Source organism: Sciurus carolinensis, chromosome 13 (assembly GCF_902686445.1).
Source record: "Sciurus carolinensis chromosome 13, mSciCar1.2, whole genome shotgun sequence".
NCBI lineage: Eukaryota > Metazoa > Chordata > Mammalia > Rodentia > Sciuridae > Sciurus > Sciurus carolinensis.
This window is the reverse complement of record NC_062225.1, coordinates 7,062,697-7,089,032: the sequence shown is the minus strand read 5'-3', so window position 1 is coordinate 7,089,032 and position 26,336 is coordinate 7,062,697. Positions and strand designations below refer to the sequence as shown.

General features: G+C 39.9%; 1 protein-coding gene across 4 annotated transcripts in view; it reads left to right on the top strand.

The window, feature by feature from the left end:
• The window catches only part of Mgat4a (alpha-1,3-mannosyl-glycoprotein 4-beta-N-acetylglucosaminyltransferase A), an 89,731-nt gene that overhangs the window by 14,233 nt on the left and 49,162 nt on the right, over positions 1-26,336 (top strand). For all 4 annotated transcript variants that reach the window (XM_047521869.1, XM_047521868.1, XM_047521866.1 and 1 more), the window contains exons 3-4: positions 22,357-22,524; positions 24,706-24,846. In XM_047521869.1, the coding sequence (XP_047377825.1) occupies positions 22,357-22,524; positions 24,706-24,846 (309 nt within the window). The remainder of the gene's footprint in view (positions 1-22,356; positions 22,525-24,705; positions 24,847-26,336) is intronic.

Here is a 26,336-nt window from a genome sequence, read left to right as displayed (position 1 = left end):
TTTTTTTTAATTTTTTTTTAGTTGGTAATAGGCCTTCATTTTATTTATTTATATGTGGTGCTGAGAATCGAACCCAGTGCCTCACACATGCTATGCAAGTGCTCTGCCACTGAGCCACAACCCCAGCCCAAGTATGCAGTTTTAATTTAAGAAATTCAGCAAAAATCCAGCTTAATTTTGACTTTAGAATAAAAAATCAATTTATGCTGCCATTTGTTAAAGGATACTTAAGTCTTATGAATTATGAGTGTTCCTTTTAAATCGAAGTGTTTATATTATTGCTGGTATTTTTGGAAAAGTTATGTTAACTTGAGTGATGAATGGGGGATTTTTGTTTCGTTACTAAACACAACCATTAAACTGTTGTTTTAGCAAAATGTGTGCCAAAGTTTAGGATGGATGTAACCTTTTTTCCCTTTCAGTAATACACAGAAAACTGGGTTTCAGGATTTTGGGTTTTTTTTTTTTTTTTTTTTTGGTACTGGGGATTGAACCAGGGGTGCTTAACCACTGAGCCACATCCTCAGGCCTTTTTATTTTTTTTTATTTTGAAACAGGGTTAAACTAAGTTGCTTAGGGCCTCACTAAGTTGCCAAGGCTGGCTTTGAACTTGCAGTCTTCCTGCCTTAGCCTCCCGAGATGCTGGGATTACAAGCATGCGCCACAGTGACTGTCATGTTTATTATTTTGATACATAAACAATAAACCTAAATCTTGTGGCTTTTGATTAAAATAAAGCACATTGACTGTACCAAATTTAGAGAACCTCACTAGCCTTACATTTATTTTTATCTTGGACCTGAAAAGGAGCCTGTAGTCAACTGCACACTCTGCAGTAACCTTGGCATTGAAGTCTTCTCAGGGAGGGTTCTGTGGACTTGACTGATGCTTGGGTCTGTTAGAGTTGATAAACCCCCACAGTGGCAGCACTGCTAAAAGTAGAGAGGCAGGTATACAGTGTGGAACTTGTGTTACTTTAAGAGGCAGGTGTGCAGTGTGGAACTTCTGTTACTCTGAAACTGTTTTCTGAGAGTCATGTTGAGGGTGGGGCATTTGGACTTCTAGCACTCACTGCACACTTTGTATTACAGCACTGAGGAGATACTCCAGAGGTCACATATGACCAGGCTTGCTCTGAAATCGTAGGATTTGGTGGCTTGACAAGGATGAGACAGGGCCGGTGTAGACAGTGTTCATTGGGATGAAATGTGAGTGGGGACCTTGTTTCTTTTGTAGTTCATTCTGTCATTTTGGAAAATGGCTCTCTTGAGACTTTTTAAAAATTAAAGGAAGTTCTGTTGTTGGGAATTGAACCTGGGACTTTGTGCATGTTAGGTAAGCTCTCTACCATTGAGCCACATCCCCAGCTCTAAAAAAGTTTGTTTTCCCCACTTATTTTATTGTCAATAATCATGGGGAAATTATAAAAATTGAAAAAAGTTCTGTAAAGCAACTTTTTTTTTTTTTTTTTTTGTTCTCCCTATAAGAAGGTAGATCCTGCAAATTATAGAGTTTGACATTTGGGAACAGATATTCACTGGGAAGTTTGTGAGCGAGAATGTTTATAAAAAGAAGTAGTGTTTATTAGCCAGTAAAACTGAACTTGGACTGAGATAAAACAATGAACTTCTTAAGGGCAGAGATCATGTCCCCATCACACTTCACTTTAAAAAATGTAAAATTATTCAGAAAATATAGTAAGTGATATAGAAAACCTGTGTTTCCATTACCCAGGTTTTTTCATATTTACTTTTAAAATTCTCTCCTTTTTTAATGAGCATAGCACAACAGATCCAACATCCATCATCCAGTGTCCCCTTTGCTGTCCTTCCCAGACAGAGGCGACTACATCACACCTGTGCATGCTCCCAGTCTGTTTTATGCATTGCTTTATGAATGTGAATATCTATAACTTATATTCATGTTTGTGTGTATATATGGTTTTGTGTGTTTTAAACCTTTTGGACAACTAGTTTATACTGCAGGTATTCTGCGCCCCACCCCCTGTGGAATGGAATCCAGGGCCTCACACATCCTAGGCAAATGCCTAGGATGTACCTGAGCCACACCCCAGCTTTCTCCCACCCCCCTCACATTGTGGTGTTTCTGGAGAGAGAAGCACCCCAGCGGATCCCATCCCGCCATTTTCTGTGACATCATTCTATAACTATAACCACTTTAAAAAAGCATTTTTAGTTGTAGATGGACACAATACCTTTATGTGGTGCTGAGAATTGAACTTAGTGCCTCATATATGCTAGGCAAGTGCTCTACCACCAAGCCGCAACCCCAACCTCTCTATAACCACTTTTTATACCATTTTGTTCTCTAGTTGCTAGCAGGAGTCTAGTTCAGGTCCCTCTAGACTGGGTATTAATGTGTAAAGTTTTCATCCTTGTTCATTCAGAAGCTTATCTTTTATGGTGTAGGCCATGGCATAGAAGAGTAGATAAGGCTTTTTGTCTCTGTGTACATGGTAGGTAACATTTAGGATGCAGTATCAATATTTTTGTATTTTTCTCAGTCCATTCAATGTCCACATTGTCTTAATCATTTTTAAGTTTAGTTCTTTGCATCTAGTAATAGGAATTTTATTAATTTTCATTATGTTCACACTACACCATGGTCAATCAGTTATTTGAGTATAGATAGTTTTTAATGGATGTTATTTTTTTTCCCTCTATAGTTACACGGATCATATAATTTTTTTCCCAATCTAGGGTACTTGAGAGCAGAGGACATGTTCTTAACAATTAATGCTGCAGTAGCAGTTATAAATTGGAACTATCCTAAGCAGAGGTGTCTATTGACGTGGTGGGCCACAGTGGCCGGGCGTGATTGGCTGTGTTCAGAGGAGACAGGAAACCTGGGCTTGGCTGTGGAATTGGTTCATTCATGCTGGGAAGTGAAGTGTGCCACCATCTAGAACCTCGATTCAGAGTCTTTGTGAACCTAAGGGGGTGCGTGATCCAATCAACCAGTCACGCATGTGACATGACACCTGTTGGAATTAATGCTTTCAGCTGGGAGTACAGACAGCTGGGAGGGGACACATGTTTCCTGAGGTGGTGACAAGCACTTTGCTGAGGCAGTAATGAAAGGCAGTTTTCTTTTAGTATGCTAAGATGTAGCAGCTTAATAAATCCTCTTCTCAAGGAAAGGTCACCCCTTCTGACCTGGTTGGACCCAGGAGTCAAGGTGACTTGGAGGTCCCTCTCTGAAAACCAGGATGAAAGATAAAGTAGAAATGGGAGCTCCTGATGTTCTCCTGTCACTTTCCTCAAGGGAACTTCCTTCCTGTGTGTAAATTGTGCCTCTTGTGTTCCTTTGGTATGGTCCCTAGAAACTAATGTGCTAAAATGGAGAGGAGTAATTGAACAATGACTTTATTGGTCTTCGAGTTTCACCTACTGCAATAACGGTTAGGTCTGGAGGGAAATTTACTAATCCCAGGTGTAGGACATTAGTGGTTTATTGGCCTGGTACTCTTTGATTTGTGAGGAGCTTTTCTTCACATTCCTTTTTCTCTTGAACTCAGGTAATTTGTCCACTTATCTAGTGTTTGTCAAAGTGCTGTTACATTGGAGTCGTGGTGGTAAACATGACAGAGGACATCCTTGCTGTCATAGAGCTGTTTATGGAAGTCCTGGAGGGGTGGCTTACACAATGATAGTCGAGCAACTAGATAGACTTGTTTCATGTTGAAACAGATATGGACATCGAAGCTGCTGTGGTGAAGGCTGCGAAGATGCAGGTGCAGCCACACGGCCTCTGAGGAGAACCGAGGCCTCGCTGATGAGAAGCAGTGAGGAGCAGGTACTGAAGTCCTGAGGCGGAATCAGCAAGGCATGTTGAAAGAGTGCAAAGAAAGTGTGGCCAAGCCATGGCATGAGATGCGCAGGGAGTTTAGTGGGAGCGAGGCTGGAATGGTAACTGTGGGGCAGAGTACTGTGGCCTTTAGAGGACTTGATCCCACAGTGGCAAGTCTTGGAGGGTGTGCACCAGGAATGAGCTTTGATCCAGTTTACTTTTTAGAGAGGTCTCTGCTGCTAAGGAGGCAAAGTGGAAATAGGGAAGTTCCTCTCAAGGGTTTTCTCCTTTGGGTTAGCCACATTGATGTGGACAGATCCCACCAGAATCTTGGTAGATCTGACTGGATGTGCTGTTGGATTGGAGAGGAGGTAGAGGGACTAGAGGGGTCAAGGATGGTTCTTAGGTTTTGTCTGAGATGAAGGATGGTGGTGCTGTTTATTAAGACTGGGAAGGCTTAGAGAAAAACAGGTTTTAGAGGTGGACATCAAGAGTTTCGCCATGAATTGAGATGTGAGTTTTGGTGTGATTGGCATGTAGATGGACTCCGAACCCTGGGGATGGATGGGGTAACCCCGAGGGCTGAGTGCTCTTACTATTGGCAGTTCAAGTGTAGGGGAAGCCGTGAGAGAGGAAGGAAGAACATTAGAAAACCCATGCTGAAGAAATGATAGAGGCAAGTGTTCTTTTTGGTATTTCCGTATTTCTAAATTATATTCATAAAGCGCTGCTACTTGCTTGTTTTCAGTGAACTTCCTTTCGCAGATGAGAATTTGCCCACTTGTTTCCCTATAATGTTTAGCTAGGGTGTTATTCCATGTTGATGTTGTTATGAATGAGTAAACCCTGTATGGTACTCTCACCTCTCCGGTATTTACAGCAGTTTGCATTCTTGGTGTTAATGGCTATCTCTTCCTTCTCTTGTATGGTTATGGGTCTGCTCTTTTCCCAGTGGATTCTTCAGATGCGTCACCTATCAGTTCTTTCCAAATGCTCTAATGTACCAGATAACATCAGGTTTGTTTTCTTTCCTTGTTTCTTCCTGAAGCTCTGTCCTCCAGCTGGAAATGGTGGCATTCCCGTCCTCTGGGACCATCCTTTGTGTTTTCCTGGGGGTTCTTTTGCTCTCGTCTTGGGATCCCCTGCTTTCTGGATCCTGTGTCTCTTTCTTATTCCTGTCTTCATTGGAGCATGTTCTCCATTAGCTTCCTAAATAGGTATGCGTCCAAATTCGCATTTGGTTGACGGCTGAGTAAAGAATTTTAGGCTGAAAATGTGTATCCTCTGAAAGTTTAAGACATGCCTTCCATGTCTTCTGGCAGCTCTGCCTTCTAATGGCTGTTGAGCTGAATCCTCTTCTTTGTACATGACCTCTTCCCCGCCTTGATAAACTTGTGTTTTGTTTTTGCAGTGCTGGCAATTGACCCAGGGCTTTGTGCATGCTAGGCAAGTGCTCTACCACTGAGCTACTTCCCCAGCCTTAGACACTTTAAAAAAAAATCTTTTATTTCCTGCTCTTCTTCTTGTCTTTATTGTGCTGGCTAGAAACTCTAGTACAATGTTGAGTACAAGTGACAAGAGTGGACACCCTTGCCTTCTTCCCATTAAATTCGATGTGAATTATAAAAATATGGGTACCCTTTATCATGTTGAGGAATTTGCCATCATGGAACTCAGAAGTTCCTAGTTTGTTATTAAAAAATTTTTTTTTTTAAATCATGAGTGAGTGCTGGATTATGTCAAATGCCTTTAATGCATCTTTTTAAAGTTTCATGAGGGTTTTATCTAGTTAGGCAAAAAGCCAAGGTTTTTCTCTAGGAAAAGATTTTTCTAAAGAATTAACTTTTGGTTTTATCATTAACAAAAACTTATAGATTAACCTGGGAAAAACTAATGTCATGAAATATCTGTATTTAGGTCTTTATTTCAGCAGGATTTTGAAGTTTTCTGTACCTATTTTTTTAGATTTATACCCCTTTTGTGCTAGTGTTAAGTGATACTGTTCTTAGTTTAAGGTGCCACTTGTTCATTGTTGGTATATAAGAAAGCAATTGATTTTTGTTTTTTAACCTTGTGTCCTACAACCTTCCTATAATTGCTTCTTAGTTCTAGGTGGATGTTTAGTTGTTGATTCTTTGGGACTTTCTATATAGACAAATATGCACAGTTTTATGTCCTCTTTTTCAGTCTGAACATCTTTTTTTTTTTTTTTTTTTTTTTTTTTTTGCGGTACTGGGGATCGAACCCAGAGCCTCGTGCTTGCAAGGCAAGCACTCTACCGACTGAGCTATCTCCCCAGCCCTGAACATCTTTTATTTCCCTTCCTTGTGTTTTTTTTTTTTTTTTTTCTTTTCATTAACCAGAACTTCCAGTACAATATTAAATAGGAGAGCAGATCTGCTTGCCTTGTTTCTGATCTTAGTGGGAAAAGTCTGGTTTCTCATCAATAAGAGTAATAAATGTTTCATTTGTAGGTATTCTTCATCAAGTTAAGGAGCTGCCTCCGTTCCTAGGTTGTGGCAAGCCATTACTTTCTTCATATTTTATTTGTACTATTTTTCTCTCTTCTCTAGACACACTTGACATCATATATTGAAGGGGCTGTTTCTTCTTTCCTTCCTTCCTGTTCTTCAGGTTGGATACTTTGTATTAATCTAACTTCCAGGTCATTGAGGCTGCAGCTAAAAATCTGTAGCTGAGCATCTTTAGTGAAATTTTCATTTTAGTTGCTGTAACAATGCCAGAATTTCCATTTTGTTTTACATTTGCTGTCTCTTTATTTTCTTTTGAGTCAGTTTGATCACACTCTTCTTGTTTCCATGTTCCTTAAACATGGTTTTATTTGGTTCTTCTAACATATTTATAGTAGCTGTTTTGAAGTCGTCTTCTGCTAACTCTGGCATCTGGGAACACGCAGAGACCGTTTCTATTGCTGCTGCTTATTTCCCTCTGAGTAGAGATCACTCGTTCTTTTTTTTTCCTTCTGCCTATCTTGTAAAGTTTTGTTAACTACTCTATTTTAGGTAATATAGTGCTGTGGTCTGGATTTCTTTTTTGTGCCCCTGAAGAAGGTGGTGGTGGTGGTTTTGTTAGCTCAGTTATTTAGAACTGGATTGAACCAAATCTCCGAAGTCTGTCTCACCTATGATATCTGACTGTGCTGTCTCTGCCCTTTGGTTTTCATTTGTTTTTATCGTTGAGTCTGGTTTCCTAGCGGAGTTGCCCTGGTGTCTGCATAGTATCAGATTCAGCCAAAGACTGGTTGAAGGTTGGAGAGAAACACTGGAAGCCTGGAAGGCTCATTCTCTGCTGATGGAGATGTGTGGACTGGGCCAAAGCCCCACCCTGAGCTGTTTCACATCTGCCCCACCTTGAATTTCCTCTGGCTTCCTCTCCTGTGTGGGGTAATTCTGTGGCCAGATCTGCGTGGGTCCGCTGTGAGTGTGCGTAGCCTGCTGTCCACCTGGGGTATCAAGAACTCTGTGAGCCCCTGACACTGTCTCCTTCCTGGAGCTGCCTGCTAAGTGTTTGGCTGGTGTGCCAGCCCCTTGCTCACCCCAGATAGAGCAGTAGCTCCAAATAGAACTCTAACCTCAGGCTAGCAGAGCTGCTGGCCCTTCCCGTTCACTTGTCACTTGGACTGGCAACACCCCAAGTCAGATGAGTCCTCTCTGGCAGCACGAGTGAAGCTGCTGATTTTTAAGACCTGCCCCACCCTGCTGACCTTTGAAGTGACCACAGCTGGGGAGGGATGAGGGCAGTCCTGGCAAGACAGTCAGACTTTGTGCTGTTCCTACCGGAAGCTCAGTAGTTTTACGAATAAATATGTCTCAGTCTGTTGAATGCCCTTGGTTGATTTCCACAGTACCAAAATGGTGGTTTTGGATTCTCTTGACAAGCTTTATAGTTGCCTTTTGGGGAGAGACTTTGTGGGCCTCCTCTCTGTTATGTCAGAAGTTAGAAGTCCCTTGGGCAGTTTTTGAATGTCCCTCCAGGTGATTCTGGTATTCGGTCAGGGTTGAGATCCATTACACCTAGGATTCCTCAAGCTCTAAATACATATAAAAATCATGGCTTTTGCCATGTTGACCTTAAAAAAAAAAGTCTTTAACATCTGTGGTGTTATAAATAAGGGCCTAACTTTAAAACAAGATCTAAAGAGGGGCTATCAGTTAGACCTCACCTTTGCCAAGTTGGCCAGCAGCCTTTCTTGTTGATGTATTAAAGCTGACAGTTGTAGCCCTTGGACTTGGACTCATGTGCAGCTTAGTTGGCTAGCATCCATTCCCTAAAAGAGTCTCCTAATCTAATTTTTCCAGGTTGGAAAGCTTCTTAAGCATGTGCTATGCTCAGAGGTTGTCTAGAATCTAGGCTTGATGTATTCTTAACTCTGAAAGGAAATTATTCATGGCTGACATATTAGAGGAGACTAAATTGAGAACATTGGGTTATTACAGAACATTAGCTAACTGATTTTTTTTGGTGCTACTTTAGAAAGACTGCCAATCAGATTTTGGAAATTGTCTGATGAAATATGTGGATAAAGGTACATTGTACTCTTAACCAGTAGTGGATAAGCATAGCATAACAAAGAGACAGTTGATCAGTCTTTCTTAATAGATCTCAAGTGCATGAAAGTCTTAAAGTGCTAGGGAACTCAATCTCATAGTTAGATCAATGTGATTTTTTTTTTTTTTTTTTTTTTTCAGTACTGGGGAATTGAACCCAGCGCCTCAATCCTGGCTCATTTTTGGTATTTTTCATTTTTCTGGACTAGTAATCATCAAAGTGTATCTTGCTGGGCATGGTGACAAACCTGTAAGCCCAGGTACTTGGGTGGCTGAGGCAGGAGGATTGCAAGTTCAAGGCCAGCCTGGACAACTCTGTGAGACCCTGTCTGAAAATAAGTAATGGAAAGGCTAGGGATATGGCCTCTGGGTTCAATCCCCAGAACCAAAAAAACAAAAAGCACACAACCCCTATAATCCCATGCCAAAATACAACAAAGCACCAAACAATGTAAAAGGACGGGAGGGGATCTCTAGACTCTTTCAGGAGGTTTATGAAATCAAGACTATTTTCATAATAATGCTAGGATATTATTTGCCTTTTTCAGTCTTATGAAAATAGCAGAAACAGATACAAGAATTTAACTCTTCCCTTTCAAGCCAGCCATTAAAAATATTTGAGAAAGTCATCTTTTTCACTAAAATTTTTTTTTGTTTTAGAAAATAGTTGTTTTCACACCATGCTGCTTATGCTAATGTAATTAATTTTTAAATGCTTTTTAAATAAATATTTTGTAAGCTTATTGGTATTTCTGACATGGTAAATGTTGATAAATATAATTCATACAAACAAAAGAGCTTTGGGGTCCACTAATTTAAAAGAGTGCAAACAGGAGTCTAAGTCCAAAAAGTGTGAGAACTTTTATATATATAAATATCCTTTGGAGAATCTGACACCAGGATGTGCATTTTGTATGCTGTTGCTTATCCTGTACAAATGTTTCCTATGTCGTGAATTTTAGCAGTTCCATAATATTCTATTATATAATTATCATAATTAGCTTACCCTTTTCGATAATAGTGTTTGGTTTCATGAACATTTTGGATAAATTTTTAATAACTCAGAATGTAAGATGATTTGCCTCAGTTGACCCTTTGCTACCATTTGTTTGGCCTCCTGAAAGGCAGTATGAGAACATTCAGGGGGGAGCAAAGAAGAAATGCTAAAATAGGATCCATGCTGTGCGAAAAGAGCATACAGATCAGAGACTACTTGTCATCAGAAAGACCTGCTTGCAAGGTTGGCATTGGTTGGTATCTGGAAGCTTGGTGACACTGATGTGAAACTTACCTCATGTGATCTGAGTGGCTCCTTGTGCCTGGACTGTTCCTATAAGTTGTGTGGTTCATCTGAGTTGCTGCTTGCTTACTTGGAGTCTGGAATTTTGGTGTGTGCTAAGTAAAGGTATTTACTTTCTGGGTCCAATTGACCTATTTTTTTCTTACAAGTAATTTTACAAATAATAAATAGGATAAAGTGACAAACAACTTTTACTATAAATTATAATGTTTAAAAACTGAAACATCCCAAAGCCAGAATTTTATTGCACACATTTCTGGAAACTGAATGGACAGTGTCTTTTGACCAGAGCAAACTGCTTATTAACTGTCATGTAGGAACCTGGACAGTCTAATTCCAAATTTCAACTACATTTCTAATAGATTCTAATGCATCTAATAGCTCCCCATTACTTGTAGTTCTTCTTCACTTGTGTCACCAAAACAAAACATTAGTTTAGGCTTTAGGCTTTTGCTCCTGAGCCTACCAGTAAATCTTGCTGCCCACACAGTGGATGAATCCTTCCAGCCACACGGGATGTTCTGGATCCTTACTACACACAGTGCGATGAAGTTCATCTAGTTGTTTGACAATGAAAATTCCATAATTCTTTTTTTCCCTTTAAAAATAATTGTTATTTCATTGATTGATTGGCTCCCCACCCACCTCCTTATTTTAAAAGAATTACAGAATTATGGGAAACTGCAGGGTAGTACAGAGACCCTGTGATCTTCATCCATTTTCCCCCCCATGGCTACTTCTTGTGATCAGTTATGTGCAATGTTCAGACTCAAAGTCAGGAATCCAACATTGGTGTCACTAGTGTGGACTCATTTTTTCACATGTGTAGATCCTTGTAACCAGTGCCAGGCAACTACTTCATATTCATGGTCATCTCCCCTGTGCTCCTTCGTCATAGTTATACCCTGCCTGCCATCCCAAACTCCAGGCAACCACTGATCTGTTGTCCACCACTATGATTTTGTCATATTGGAAATGTTTTATTGATGGAACCTATAGTATGTGAGAGATTGACATTTTTCACTCAACTTGGTGCCCTTGAGGTCCATCCAAATTGTTGGAGGTTTCAGTAATTTGTTCTTTTCTTTTGTTGAGTAGGATTCCATTATGTGGGTATCGACGTTTTAGATGGTGTCTGTGGCACACAATTGGATCATATGTGTACGTACTCTTTACTTTAGACAGGGTCACGCTACATTATACTGACTGGCCTTGAACTCCTGGGCTCAAGCCATTCTCCTGCCTCAGACTCCTGAGTAGTTGGGACCACAGGTGTGCACCACCACACTCAGCTGTATCATGTCTTTATATCAGCTCTTTCTTAATTGGTGTAGACCACTTCTGTTTCATGTGATTAGTGATATAGTAGATGTAATTAAATCTATTATTTTTCTTTACCTTTTGCTCCCTCTGTTTTTTTCTTTTTCCTGACATCATGTGATTATTTCAGCATTTTTTAAATTACATTTTGATCTGTGTGTGGTAGTGCATGTCTGTAATCCCAGTGACTTGTGAGGCAGAGACTGGAGGATCCCAAGTTCAGAGACAGCCTGGGCAGCTTAGTGAGACCCCATCTCCAAAAATCAATGCGTGTTGATTTTTTTTTTTTTTTTTTTTTTTCAGTGCTGGGAATTTGAACCCAGGGCCTTAGTACTTGCAAGGCAAGCACTCTACCAATTGAGCTATATCCCCAGCCCTCCAAAAAATCAATGAATGGATGAATGGATGGGTGGATGGGTGGATAGATAGATGAATGGACTGGGGATGTAGCTGAATGGTAGAGTACCCCTGGCTTTCATCCCAGTACTTCGCACATGTGTGTGCGCACACATAAATTCCATTTATCTGCTTTTGAGTATATCCTCTGTTCAGATATATTAGTGGTATATATAATAGTCCACTTGTGTCAACATTTATTAAAGTGAAGTACAGATGCCTCTCATTTACAAACCTTCTCTTTCAATTTTAATTTAATTGTTTGAAATATTTCTTCTCTATTGAGAACCACATTAGACAATGGTATACTTTTTCACTTCAATCATGAAATGCAATTTGGAAAACTCTAGAGGAAAAGAATATTTCTGTGGTTTTTTTTTCTTCCTCTTTCAGTTCTTTCTTCCATTTTGATGTTCCCAGATTACTTTTGGTTAGGTTTGCTGATGACAGGTTCCCTTAATTTTCCTCCTTATGAGGATTTCTTGAGTTTCCCTTTGTTCCTTAAGGATAATTTTGCCATATATGGAATTAGGGATTCTTTTTTTTAATACTTGAAAAATGTTGTCCCACTTCCTTTGGTTTCCATGGTTTCTGATGAGAAATCTGCTGTCATTCAAATTATTTTTTTCTGGGTAGGTAATGTGTCATTCTGTTGGACTACTTTCAAGATTTTCTCTTTGGTCTCTAGTTTTTTGAGGTTCAGTTATGGCATTTCTTGGCATGGGTTTCTTTGAGTTTTTCCTGTTTGGGGTTTGCTCAACTTCTTGAACCTTTATGTAGGTTTATGTTTTTTGCCCATTTGGGGGACTCCTGGCCATCATTTCTTCTAGTACTTTCTCTACCCTACCCTCTTTCTCCTTTCATTTTGGGATGCTGATGGCAGGAATGTTGGGTCTCAGACCATTTTATATTTCCAAAGACCCCTGAGGCCCTGTTACTTTTCTTCCTCAACCTATTTTCTGTTCTCCGGATTATTTCCAGTTGTCTTCCTTCAGATGCACTGATTCTTTCCTCGGTCCTGTCTGCTCTTGGGCTATGTATTAAGGGGGGTTTGTTTCAGTTGTATTTTCTGTTCTAAAATGTTCATTTATTTCTTTGTGTCTTCTGTTTCTTTGCTTGGGATTTCTATTTTTTACATACTTACCTGTTGAAGCACTTTTATGATAGCTGCCTTAAGAGTCTTAGAGAGGGGCTAGGGTTTGAGCTCCATGGCAGAGCACTTGCTTAGCATGTGCAAGACTGAGTTTGGTCCTTGCCCCTCCACCTGCTCCCCCCCCCCCCCAAAAAAAAAAAAGATTCTTACAGTTGATTTTAACATCTGAGTTGTCTTGATGTTGAAATCTCTTGATATTTTTTTTCTCATCTCAGTTGAGATTTTTCCTGGTTCTTAGTGTGATGAGTGATTTTTCATTGTATCCAAGGCATTTGGGGTCTTAAAAATACTGGATATTATTTACTTGTCTGTCTTAGCAAGTCTTTTCTGTCACCATTCTAGGAGGCTGGTGTGCCACCTCACTACTGCCAGGTGGGGAATGGGATGGATGTCTAAAGTCCTCACTTGACTTCCCTTGATGCACAGCAGAGAGGGATCCCTATCACCACTGTGCAGGGCAGGAGGTCAGTTGGTCCCTGCTGAGGTTGTGCTGACTGGGACAGGGAGAGATGCCCTGTTACTGCTTCCCATGCAGCCTCCTTTGACACTTCACGAGGTGTGGGACGGGGTTGCAGGGGATTCGGTACTGCTGGAGAGCAGTGAAAGCCCTAGCTCCTCACCCAGACTTTTCTGATACCATCCCAGGAAGCACATGCATGTGTGTATATGGTGGGGGTGAGGGATGGTGGGGGGTGGTTTCTGCTCCCTTCTTGGCCATTGCTGGTTGGGATGGGTCCAGGGCTGCTTCATGGTGTGTGTGGCTGTTGTAGAGCAGTGATCATCTAGAAGTTTTCTCTTTTTCTCGGTTGTCCCTTCCTGAGTCCCTTGACTACAGAGATCAGGCTTTTCTTGGTGCCTCTTTGTGTCTGCCTGTTGGTTCCAGGCTACTGGCATGTCTAGTATCTTGTCTAGGATATGTGAGGCAAAAAGAAACCCAGGGCATGAATGCTGTGCTTTTCCTCAACATCCCAAGAACTCTACCCTTTTCCCTTCTGCTTTCTGCCTTTTAGTCTTTTGATGTTGGTTTAATAGGTAACATCTGGGTTTTTATTTTGCTTAGCCAGAAGAATAGAGAGGTGTGTCTGTTCCGTCTTGGTTTAGAAATAGAAGTCTTAGAGACTGGGGAGATAGTTCAATAGGTAGAGTGCTTGCCTTGCAAGCACAAGGCCCTGGATTCGATCCCCAGCACCACAAAAAAAAAAAAAAAAAAAAAAGAAAAAGAAAAAAAAAAAAGGTCTCAGTCTTGAACTTGAGAAAATTCTTCTAGCACATTGTCATCTGAAGACTCAGTATGAGATGTGTTTTTATGGTTAATTTCACCAACATTACTAGAGTCTATAGTAATAGTACCTGCCTTTCTGCATTCATTTTCTGATTTGTCCAACACTGGTGAAAAGTCTTCCTCTGTTACTTTCCTTCTCTTTGCCACTGTGGGTATAAAAAGGGAAAATCGTAAAATCCCAGTTGTTGTCAGTGAAGATCACAAAGGACTACAAAGTTACAAAGTTCTTTTATACCATCTTTCTAGATAAGTCCATCAATCTTGCATTTTATTTCATTAGCATGATTAGGAATAATTAGTTATGAAATAATTATTAGGACAATGAAATAGCAAAAAGTTTTAAAATATAGGAAAAGGATTATTGAGATGCTATAATATATCCGCATTAGTTACTTATTGGTGCATAACAAATTTGCACAACTCTGGTGGCCTTAAATGGCAGGCACCTGTGACCTCACAGTTTCTCTGGACCAGGAATCTGGTATGGCTTGCCTCAGTCCTCTGCTGAAGAATCCACTTCCAAAATCATTTAGGTTGTTGACTGAATTCGTTTTCCTGTCACGGTAGGACTGAGAACCCAGCTTTTTGTTGGCTCCTAGCTAGCTGGAGGGAGCTTTGTGCCCTCTGTCACAGGGGCCTTCCAGCACAGCTATTTGCTTCCTTGAGGACACCTTGGGGGAGTGTCTCTTTCTAGATGGAATTTCTGCTGGCAAGACAGAATCCCATATGATGAAACCATCCCAGAAGTAGCATCCACCACCTCTGCTACATTCTGTCAGTTAGAGGAGCAAGCCATAGCTCCTGGCCACACCAAGGGAGGGGATCATGTTGGGCTGTGAGTACCAGAGGGCGAGGATCGCTGGGTCACCTGGGAATCTGTCTGTTGGAATATCTTAGATTTATAAAACAGTCTTACGAACTCAGATGGTGCTTGAAAGATAAACAGAGGTTTACTCTTGAAAAAGAAATAACATGTTCTCTTTATTCTTAGGAAGACCTCTAAGAAAGACTAAAAGTCATGAACTTTGAAAATAAAAGATCATGTATGCTTTATTAAAATGCATAAATACATTCTACTGTTATGTATAACTAATTAGAACACAGAAAAAAGAAAGATTTCAAAATAGAACCTGAACAGCTAAGTGTGGATGCATTAGAGCCTGGGGGCATATGGTGGTCACCAAGGAGCGGGATGGGGTGGGAACAGGGAGCTGTCTTGATACCGGTGTCCTTGCCTAGACACCTTAACGCATGGCCTTGTGTGCCTCCTGCATGTGAAGAGCCGGGGACGAGGCTGCAGCTAGGTGTTCTCATCCCCTCTGCCAGACCCCCATTTGTTTCTTTTTCAGTCTGGGGCATCTTTGGGCTCCCAAGGTCCTTTCCTAAGACAGCAGTGTCTGTTGAATTCCCCTGTTAAACTGGAGGCCGTCAGCCTCGAAACGCTAGTTGGTATCAGAGGTGGTGTCCAGGGTGATTTGAGTCTGGAGGCGGGCAGCCAAGTGGACTGTTTGAGCCACCCAGTTGGAGAAGAGAGTCCTCAGTCATTTGAGAAAATACAGGAGACAGATATGGTGGGAGCATGCGGGCGGTGGAGAAAAGAAATAGAAAGAAAGAGGTGAGAGAAGCGAAGAGTGGTCAAAAATGAAAAATGGAGGAAAGAAATGCAGGAGGAGGATTTCAAAATGATTTTGGGGAAGAATATTAGAAGGGAATGGTGGCATTTAAAGAAGAGTAACGTAAGGTGAGGAGAGGGAAGAGGGCAGCCTGAACTGAGGCCCAGGTGGCCTACCAGGTCCAGCTGGAAGGCAGGAGGAGCCCAGTGTGAGGGTCCTTCCCGGTGCAGGGACTGGGCAGGGACTGGCCAGGCCCCAGGCTCTGCTTTGACACCCAGATGGCTCCAGCGTAAAGTGAGTGCTCGCTCTTTCTTTTTTTTTTTTCCTTTTTTATTTATTTATTTTTATGTGGTGCTGAGGATTGAACCCAGTGCCTCACACGTGCTAGGCAAGCGCTCTGCTACTGAGCCACAACCCCAGCCCGTGAGTGCTCTTTCTTGACAGATTCGTCACAGGAAGATCTTTAGAGTACAATGTGTTTTATTTTCCTTGGAGGATGAAACAACACTTGCTGGAACAATGACGGCCAGTAAGTTTAAGTGCTGGAAAAAGGAATTTTTGACCATCCGATAATATTTATTTCAAGCCCCTTAAGGTTGTTGAAGATCATTGTTAGTATTTTTAAAAGGACTGTTGTGAACATAGAGCTAAGTACACATAAATTTGTGTTATTGAAACTACACATATTGTTCCCCCCCCTCATTTAACTATAATAATGAAATTTGGGACTTTATGATAAGATTCCTGAAAAGTGCTTCCCCCTACTCAGGACAATTGAGGAAAGTGACTGCACTAGATTAAGATGTATTTCGGGGGGCTGGGGTTGTGACTCAGTGGTAGAGCACTTGCCTGGTGTGTGTGAGGCCCTGGGTTCAGTCCTCAGCACCACATATAAATAATATGAAGGTCCATTGACTACTAAAAAAATATTTTAAAATAATGTATTCTGAGGAAGTGCATCTTACAGGCATGGGCAGCATTGTTTGTGTTAAGGTATTGTGCTTCATAAGGTCACTGGATAGACTTTAACTTATTAAGCTTGGAAGTTTGTTTTGAGTTACACTGTTAATGATTATATTACTTAGGGGATAATTTGGAGAAATAGGGGTTGTGTTCAGGAAGACTTTTTAATGTTAGAATTCACTAATTAGGATCTTATTTTGCAAGTACAATGAAACCTTATGGAAGGGAACAGATGAATTATAGTCTGTTTTAATTTAAAGTATATTATTCTGTATAGCTCAGCCTCATTTTTCCTTGTGAGCTTAAATCCATGCTTACGCTGTGGATCCTGCCTGGGATACTTTAGAAATAGGGCATGATGTTGGCAATTCCACGTAACTCCTAGAGACACCTTTGAAACGTGTGTCCCCTGGGTGCTTTGAGACCCTTTTCTTCCCCAAATATAACCTTGTAAATCATGGTCCTTGCCTTTTTAATGTCCCCCATCCCTGCCCCTGGGATCTCTTAACATGTGGACCAGAGGGAAGGTTGGAGGAGGAGCTGGGAGAGGGCAGGGTGGGTTTCCAGGCCACTTGAGAGTGACTCCAGGACAGTGTTGGCACCTCTGAGCTCCCCAGCGGACGCCCCTGGGCACGGCAGCATCACCCTTCTCAGTCTGGCGTTCTTGGGCCCCATCGCACGTGCTCTGTGGGTTTCCTGGAGGTGGAGTCCAGAATTCAGTGCCTCCTCCAGCCCTGCCAGGTGCTCTCATGTGGGACGTGTGAAACGGTCGGGTACTGGTTGCTGTGACTGTTGACTCTCCAAAACTAGAGCCAAAATTTGGTTCCATTCCATCCTATTGGCATTGTCTGTTCAAGTTTGTTCCTCTGACCCTTTTCACTCGAACTCCTGCGTATACTCTTCTGGCTTTTCCAGGCCTCAGCCCTTCTAGACCGCCTCCTGAATCCAGTTCTGTTATTTCTTCTTGATGTTTTAGAGGTTTCCAAGCAGGAAATTGCCCACCATTTCATCCAGGCTCGCTCCTTTCTATTTTAAATTTGTTGTATAAGAATGATGAATATGAAAATTTTTTAAAAAGTGAAGTAAAGTGTTTTTTTCAAAGGCCGTTACTTTAGGAAATGTAAAGCTTGTTAAATTTTGGAATCTTATTACTAAAGAAGTTCCTCAATCCTATTTAAAAAAAATTTTTTCCCTCTGTGTGAAAGAGTTCTGTGCAGTATTGAAGGGACAGAGGGATGAACCAGATGTCTTATCAGCATTCTTTCCATTGTAAGAATTTTGTTGTTAATATATCCTAAAATTTTAAGAATTAAAAGTGGATTTAATTTTTGATAATTTTCATGTTAGTGCATAGAATCCAGTAGTGTTCCCATATCTTGCTGCTAAGACGTTACTGCTTGAAAAAGTCCTCTGTTCCTTTTTGTGCATAACACATTAGTGTTAGTTTTAGTGTTTATGTTAATTATTCTTCTGTACTGTTGGCCAGTTTTTTAAATTGTATCCAAAACTACTAATTAAATTGTTGAATCATATGAAATTGCATGTTTGCCAAAAAGATCAAATAACAACCATTTCCTATTTTGGAATTTTTGTAGGTTTCAAAACCCTAGGGTCACAAAACATGATTTTTACTTTTGTTACCTGATCTAGATAGATAATTTTCTGCTATTAAAAGCATTCTGGGCCAGGTGGGTTGGTGCATCATGTGCCAGCTACTCAGGAGGCTGAGGCAGGAGGGTATCAGGATTGAGGCCAGCCTAGGCAACTTAGTGAGGCCCTGTCTCCAAATACAAAATGCAAAGGACTGGGTATGTTGGTCAGTGGTAGAGCTCCGCTGGTTTCAATCCATAGTACTACAAGCAAAACAAAACGTTCTGTTTATAATAGAGAAAAAACAATAAGCAGAACCGGGTATTTCCCAGTGTGAAGTGAGCAAGAGAGTCCCTTAGTTTCCTGCCATGTTCCCCTACATAAACCAATTGAGATTATTCAAAGAAAAGCAAATATAGGAATTTTGCAGTTAATGTTGAAAATAGGGACTTGTCAAACATACTAATTTGGAGAGATTTTTGTCTATTATGTTAAAATTTGAACTAAACTCAAAAACTGTAGTGTTGTGGGAAAAATGAATGGAGGAAATTCTAAGAAATGTCTGGAGAGCTACCTAGACTCTTGAGATGGAGTGTGATCATGCCCTGATTTTGTGGAAACCCTCTTAATATGGAAGAGTGGAGTGGAAACAAGGGGCGGAGACTTCTCATAGCTGGAAACTTTGAGCTAAGAACAGCGCCTGGACCAGCAAGCGCATGGCCCGGTCCTGTGGTCCATGGGCCCGAGGTATCTTCTCTGAAGTAATTTTCCAAAAGCGGTTCCAGTCCTGCTGAGTGCAGGGGAGTGTTTTGGAATTAGGGGTGGAGGTCCTTCTCTACAAACTGGTTTTTCTTCCTACTTGGTGAAACTGGCCTCTCTGGGAGGCTGGTTTCAAAATACCAAGAAAATGTGTCCAGACAGCGACTGCCCTCAGACCTGTATCCCTCCCCGCCACCTCAGAGTTGCTCAAAGACTGAATGGTTCTGATAGCCTGTCTTCCTGCTTGCTTTGAAAACTTTGTATTCAAAAAGAAGAAGAAATGACAAGTTTAAGGACAGTACAGATAACTTGTATGTTTCACCTGTTGCCTCTGTTACTTTCCTGTCTGTAGAGAGATTTCTTTCCAGAACCCTTTGAAAGTGAATTCCTGAAATCATGCCTCTTTTTACCTCTAAACACGTCAGTGTTTATTATTATTACTTTAGTGTTAAGAACAAGGACATTCTTATATTACCAGTACAACGTCAAGTTCAGGAAGTTTGATGTTTACACAATATGATTTCTCCAGTCTACTGTGTGTGTGTGTGCGTGTGTGTGTTTCCCTTGATAGTGTCTTGATACTTATTTTTCCTGGTCCAGGATCCAGTGCAGGACTGTGCTGTGCATTTCATTGTCTAGTCTCCTTAGTCTGTGTTCTCTAGGGTACTTTCTTAGCCTTTATCTTTCATGACCTTCACAGTGTTTAAAGTGCAAACTGTGTTTGATTCGTCATGCCTTGCTATGTCTGTGGTGTCTTAGAGATTAGATTCAGTTTGTGCATTTTTGGCAGGAATACCACATAATGAGCTGGGTTCCCTGTGCATCACCTTAGGGGCACCTGACCTCTGTCCTGCTATGGCCGGTATGACCTTTGATCACTCCATTACTCCATTAAGATGATGTCCTCCAGGTTTCCCTATTGTTAAAAAAAAAAAAAAAAAAGAAAGAAAGAAAAAAAGTTTTTCCTTTCGTAAAATAGCAAGTGCTTTGCGGGTGATACTTTGAGAAGATCTGTATATTCGTTTCCTCATGAGACTTTCACCTGCTGGTTCATTCAGTCTTGCCTGTGTCAGTTGTTGCTGTGATGATTGCAAAATGGAGATTTTCCACCCATCGCTGTTCCTTCTACATGTCTTAGTTGGTTTTCTGTAGTCAACAACACTTTTCCCTCGTCTGTTGCTCTTTGTTTCTTCATTGTTGTATAGACTCAGAGATTCTTACTCAGTAGTTTACAATTCACTGCCACCAGCATTGTCCCCCATCTGGCCAGTGGGGCCTCTCAAGTCACCTCCTGTGTCCTTTTGGCATGTCCTGTCATTTTACTTTCCTACATGCTGATGTAAGAATGCCCTAGTTTCATCTTGAAGTTAATTCTCCAGAGGATTCTACTACTTTATAGTGGCACATGGTGTTAGAGGCAAATAGTTAGGCACTGCTCAAGTCTCAGGGAAAAGTGTAATGCTGCTCATGCCAGGAGGGAAGGGCACATGGACAGTTCACTCTGGTTGTTTTTGGAAGCTGTCCTTGGGCTGACCTGCCTTGTCTACGGGATCTGGATCTGGTGGTCCACATACTTTAATTCCTACAGCCTTACAGTATATTCTGATCTCAGAACATGTTCCCTGTATTATTTTATTGGCCCTTTTAAAAATGTATTTCTTCTGGATATGTTTAGAATCATACATTAAATGCCCCCATCATCATTATTTTGGAAAGAATAGCTTATTAGAATTCATCTTTTTATAAGATGGATTTAGGCATTTCATTTATTCTTTTTTTAATAGATTTTGGGAAAAGGCTTGTATAAATCTTCATAGAAATCTTGTGTGTCTCATTGTAATAATTATAATTGTTGTTTTATTTTTTGTGGTATTCACATAAATATTGTGGGTCTCATTGTAATCATCATAGCATAATTGCTTATGGTTTTTTTTTTAGAGTTTTCACATAAATATTGTATATCTTCTGTTATAATCATTACCACATAATTGTTTATAGGTGTTTTATTGTTTTGAGATGAGGTCTCACTCCGTTGCCCAGGCTGTTTTCAAACTCCTGGATTCAGGGGACCCTCCTACCTCAGCCTCCTGAGTAGCTGGGATTACAGGCATGTTCTACCATGCCTGACTTTTTATCATTCGTATTTGTGAATTACTTTTTCTTAAAATTTATTTTATTGTGAATTTGCATATACAGAAATGTGCCTAACCCATAAATGTACAATTCTGAACCTCATTAACCACACTACCCAGGTAGACCATGCCCAGCTTCCTGAAGCTCCTGGGGTGCCCTTTCCTGGTCACAACCCCCTTCTTGCTTTGCCCCCTCCCAAAGCCAGCACACAGGGAAATACAGTGACTTATGTGGCTTCGTGATTCAGCGTGGGGAAGCATGGTGGTTAAGGCCAGGAATGTGTCCCTGCCACAGCATTCTTCAGGGGTTTTGGCGATGTGCGCCTTTGTGTAAGGCACAAGGAACGGTACGATTGACAGTGCTTCTAAGACCAGGTTGGCATAAATAAGATTCAGTAAGTGTGTTTATTACTGAGTTCATGTGTGGATAAGGCAGCGAAGATAATGTTAAATAGAAAGTAGCCTTTCTAAGGTTTTGGTGTCTCAATAGTGGCTTTGGTCGGCCTAGCTGATAAAGAAGTTGAAAACCTTTGTTCTGGTTTCTCTTGATCTGAGGAGGCTGTGGAGCTGCCATGCCCCACATGTCAGCCTCTGTGCATGTCACGGATGATGTCAGCAGTGGTCCCTTCCGCGACCTTGTCAGCTCTTGTGCCAGTCCTGTCCTCTGCCTCTCCTCTCTGTGCTTTGTCCAAGTTCTCCCATTCATGCTCACTGTTCCAGTGCCTGTTTATGCTCATGACACCCACTTTATTTCTGAGACAGATGTATTTATTTTTAAAATTTTTTTAGTTGTTGATGGACCTATTTATTTATTTATTTATTGTGCTAAGAATCGAACCCATGCCTCACACGTGCTAGGCAAGCTACAGCCCCAGACCCCAGCTGTATCTCTTGACCTCTCATTCTCTCAGATTATTAAAATGAATGACTTCAAACTGGGGTCATTGTACATCTAGCTCATTGAGTTTTTAGGAACCAGGAATTTGACTGAAGTCTGGCCCAGGGAAATTGTGGCAGGATAGGAAGTATGGAAATTGGTGATTATGCAATAAAATACGTTGTCTTCATTGTCTCACCTGTGTTACCAGCTTTTGCCTCGTCTCTGGTTGATATGAATGTGGTCGTTAAAGTCGTTTGCACCTTTTGAGAAATGGTGCATTATGCTTGGAATGTTAATTCTAACAACTTTCATCTTTTTCTGTCTTTAAATTTCTGAATGTTAAGTAGAGAGTGTTCACATTCTTTAAATAATAGATAATAAACAATAAAATTAGTTCCTGTGTTATCTAACAAGTCAGGGCTCTTTAATTTTCAGTTCTTTATCAGAGAGTAAATATTTTCTTCCCCAAAATTTGACTTTAATTCAAGTTTTTATTATTACAGCTCTCTTTGGAAGTTTTTGTTTAGAAGTATATGTCTAATTTTTTTTTTTTTTTTTTTTTTTTTTTTTTTTTTTGCTTTTGCCTCTAGAAAAACTAATTGCTTATCAACGAGAATTTCTTGCTTTAAAAGAACGTCTTCGAATAGCCGAGCACAGAATCTCCCAGCGCTCCTCTGAATTGAATAGCATTGTCCAACAGTTCCGGAGTGTAGGAGCTGAAACAAATGGAAGCAAGGATGCATTGAATAAGTTTTCAGGTACAGATGATTTTTTAAAATACTATAAAAAGATTATATTTTCCAGGGGTTCTGTGGAGTATGTTGCAAAAGTCGAGCGTAGCCGTTTATCAGCCAGTGTTTGTTACTCTTTTCAGAGAGGTAAATCAGCACCCAAAACTTTCTGTTCTGGTAAATGATAAAATAATTTTTATTAATTGCTAAATTTGATTTTAAGAAAGTACTGTTAAGCTGGGGGTGGCAGTGCATACTTGTAATCCTAACTGCTTGGGAGGCTGAGGCAGGAGGATCACAAGTTCAAAGCCAGCCTCAGCAACTTAGCGAGGTACTAAGCGACTCAGTGAAACCCTGTCTCTAAATAAAATACAAAATAGGACTGGGGATGTGGCTCTGGTGGTCAAGTGACCCTGAGTTCAATCCCTGGTACCCCCTAAAAAAAGAAAGTACTGTTAAATTTCAGTTGTATAAATTTCAGTGAATATATTGAAGAGCCTGCATCTTTGAAAACACACTCAAAGTGAGATTGAAATTTAACTTTTTGTTTTTACACGTGTACGTTGAGACTAATGTGTACCCTGGTTTCTGGAGGAATCTTTGAGCTATTTGGAGCAATTAGTGGTCTTAAATCTGAATTACAGCAAGGGAGACACATGCTTTTATAACAGATACTTTTGGGAGTAGCTGACCTGTTCTCTGAGGACATCAAGCGGGGGAGATGCACACAGTTGTCTTTGCCGAGTCCTGCTCTTGTTCTGCAATTAGACAGATACATGTTTATAACCAGTTGGCTCCAGATTTGTGCCGTCTTTCCAGACTAACATACTTTCTCATTGCCCTTCTCCTATTCTAAAAAGAACTGTGAGTTCCTTTCATCTTGAAATCTACCACCTTACCTTATTTTTTAAGTTTTATGTTTCTTGCTTCCCCTATGAGTTTGTCAGCCACAGTAATGCTTAAAATTATCAAATGGTATAGATGAAAAATAAACTTATTTCCTTTATCTTTTTATACATATTTTCTGAATTTTTACTCTTAAGATTATACTGTGAGCATTTTTACTGTCATTAACTATATTTCAAAATGCCATTTTTAGTAGCCATGAATATTGAGCAGATCAAATACCATAATATAGTATACATTTTCCTATAATTAATCAAATGTTTTTTCCTGGGTTGTTTTCCCCCAGCTTGTAACTCTGTGATGAACATCTTTGTCTATTAATTGATTACATTTCTGGTAGCCCTTACGTTATTTTATTAGATTATGACTTTCAGAAAAACAGGATCTGTGTTTTGATGACTGTTGATTTTCAAATACATTGGCATCATTCCTGGAATCAGAAAACCACTGAATATTTGTTGAATACATAAAAACTAGATTCTTAAAAGGGAAATTACTGAGTAATAGGACAGAGTGTTTCAGGGCTTTTGATCCTGTTTTAATATTATTTAATCTGCTAATTTAATAGGTAGAGATGACATATTGTAGTTTGTAATTGTTTATCATGAGATTAAACTTGAATTTCACATATTTGTATTTGCATTTCTTTTGTGAGTTTTTGGTCTTGTCATATTTTTTAATGGAATTGAGGCTACAAGTGCTTCCTTCTAACTTCCTTGTTTAAAAGGTTAACGCCATACTTTAATGAAAATATAAAACAGTCTTGTGTAATGGAAACAAGTTATTTTATATTATGTTAAGTGATTAATTGGTTCCTCTGATTGAAACCGAAGCATTTGAAAGTCATGATACATTCTGCACATTCTCAACTTGTGCTGTTTAAATTATTTTACCTGATTTTTTTTCCAGAAAAAATAAATCATGTAAAACTGTGATAAAGTGTTAATGCACAGAGAAGGTGAAAGTTGTCAGTGGTCAGGGTACTTGGCACTAGTACATTCTCCAAAGTGCACAGCACATTTAGTCTGTTCAGTGAGTCTGACATGGTGCGGAGGGGTAATTGGCGTTCCACCTGCCCTTGTCCTGTGGCAGACCTTGGCTTCATCCACCTATTCATCTGTATCTTGACTCTTGTTGGGAAAGTGTGCTTCTCATTTTGAATAGAGATCTCATCCACCAAGCTGTGAAATTAAAAAAAAAACTTTTTAATTCTGATTCTCATAAATTTTTACTGCTGTTTTTATAAAATCATCTTCTATGAGGTAAGGTGTTCTGTGGATTAATTATACTTCTGTGTTTCAGGTAATACCCTAAAGCTACTAAAGGAGTTAACGAGCAAAAAATCCCTTCAAGTGCCAACTATTTATTATCATTTGCCTCATTTATTGCAAAATGAAGGTAGCCTTCAGCCTGCTGTGCAGATCGGCAGTGGAAGAACGGGAGGTATGTTTATTTTGTTACTTCTTGGTGTGGTCGTCTGGCTGGTTGGAATTGTGACTTGGCATGTTATGTTGGCCACGAGCAGTCTGGCAGGTCAAAGAAAAAATTCTTTGTGTGTGTACAGTAACTTGACTTACACCACCAGACTCCATGTTGAAAGCAGTTGGACATTTTTCTCTGAAGATGAGAATAATACTGCAGAAAAAGATCAAGGGAAATCTAGTTCATGCAGACAAATGTTTAAAGCTTTGTGATTTTTCTGTTTTAAAAACTTGGGAGGTAGAGAGATGACTTTTCCCCTGTGTCTTATTTCAACTTTAATAGCTCTAACAGTCATGCCAGGAAGATAATTCTTTTGTCTGCCCTACTTTTTCTTACTGAGATGTCGGGGGCCAGTCCCTTTTATGTAACTTACATGGAATAATAGAAATACTTCAGTTGTTTCTTTTTATAATATACCCAAAACATAATTTATGATTTTTTTTTTCTTATTTTGCTAGAACTACCTGAACTGGTTGGATTTTTCTTACAGGACCTGCTTACTGCTTTCCTACTTTTATACCTCCATTTTGACATAGTTAACCTTTTCTTTGTAGTTCTCATTTTATTTTTTTAAGAGACAGGATCTCACTGTTGTGCAGGCTGGTCTTGAACTCTCGAGCTCCTGCCATCCTCCTGCTTTGGCCTCCCAAGTAGCTGGGGCTAGAGGTGTGTACCTCTGCACCTGGCTCCTTGTAGATTTGGAATGCAGAGACTAAAATATTATTTTTGCTTCCTTACAAATCTTAAAGTGACAAAATGGTTGCTTTATGGATATTGAAATTCAGTTTTGTGTGAATGTTTTTCGAAAAACTGATTTAGTTTGCTTTTGATACAGTAAGAATCTTAAGTATTTTCCTATCCTTCTGTTTTTGGTCACATTTTTTTCTCATTGTTTAGTCTGTTACAATAGCTTTTATATTCATCTTGATTTAGTTCTACATCTTTCTAATTTATTAAATCGTTTAAACATGCTATCTTCCTGAGGAGGTGGAAACTCTTAAAGTACCATGTTCAGACTCATTTTTTTATTAATTTGAAAAATATTGAGGCCAGGAATTCTACAGGTACCAGATATATAAAGATGAACAAAATGTGTAGAGTACTCTAAATTGATTTTCTTAGAACACTGTTCATTGTTTTTGAAGCTGGTACTGTACTGCTCCCTTCAGCAGTCTCTATTTGGACAAGATACCTTAACCAATTGTGGGTTCATTGGTTTAGACTGCAAATTCATTAATAAGAGGAATGTAAACAAAAATAGAAGTGTTTTTAAAGTCATTTAAATTTTTCAAAGTCTCTGATAGGTTCTTTTGTAGTAGCCTGTTCTTATTTTATGAATGTGATGTTCTCTTCCTTTGGGAGGTACTTATTCCATCTTATTTGTTTACACATATTTATTTCTTTACCATACTGAATGCAATAAAATCTTGTCAGCCAACTTTCCAACAGTT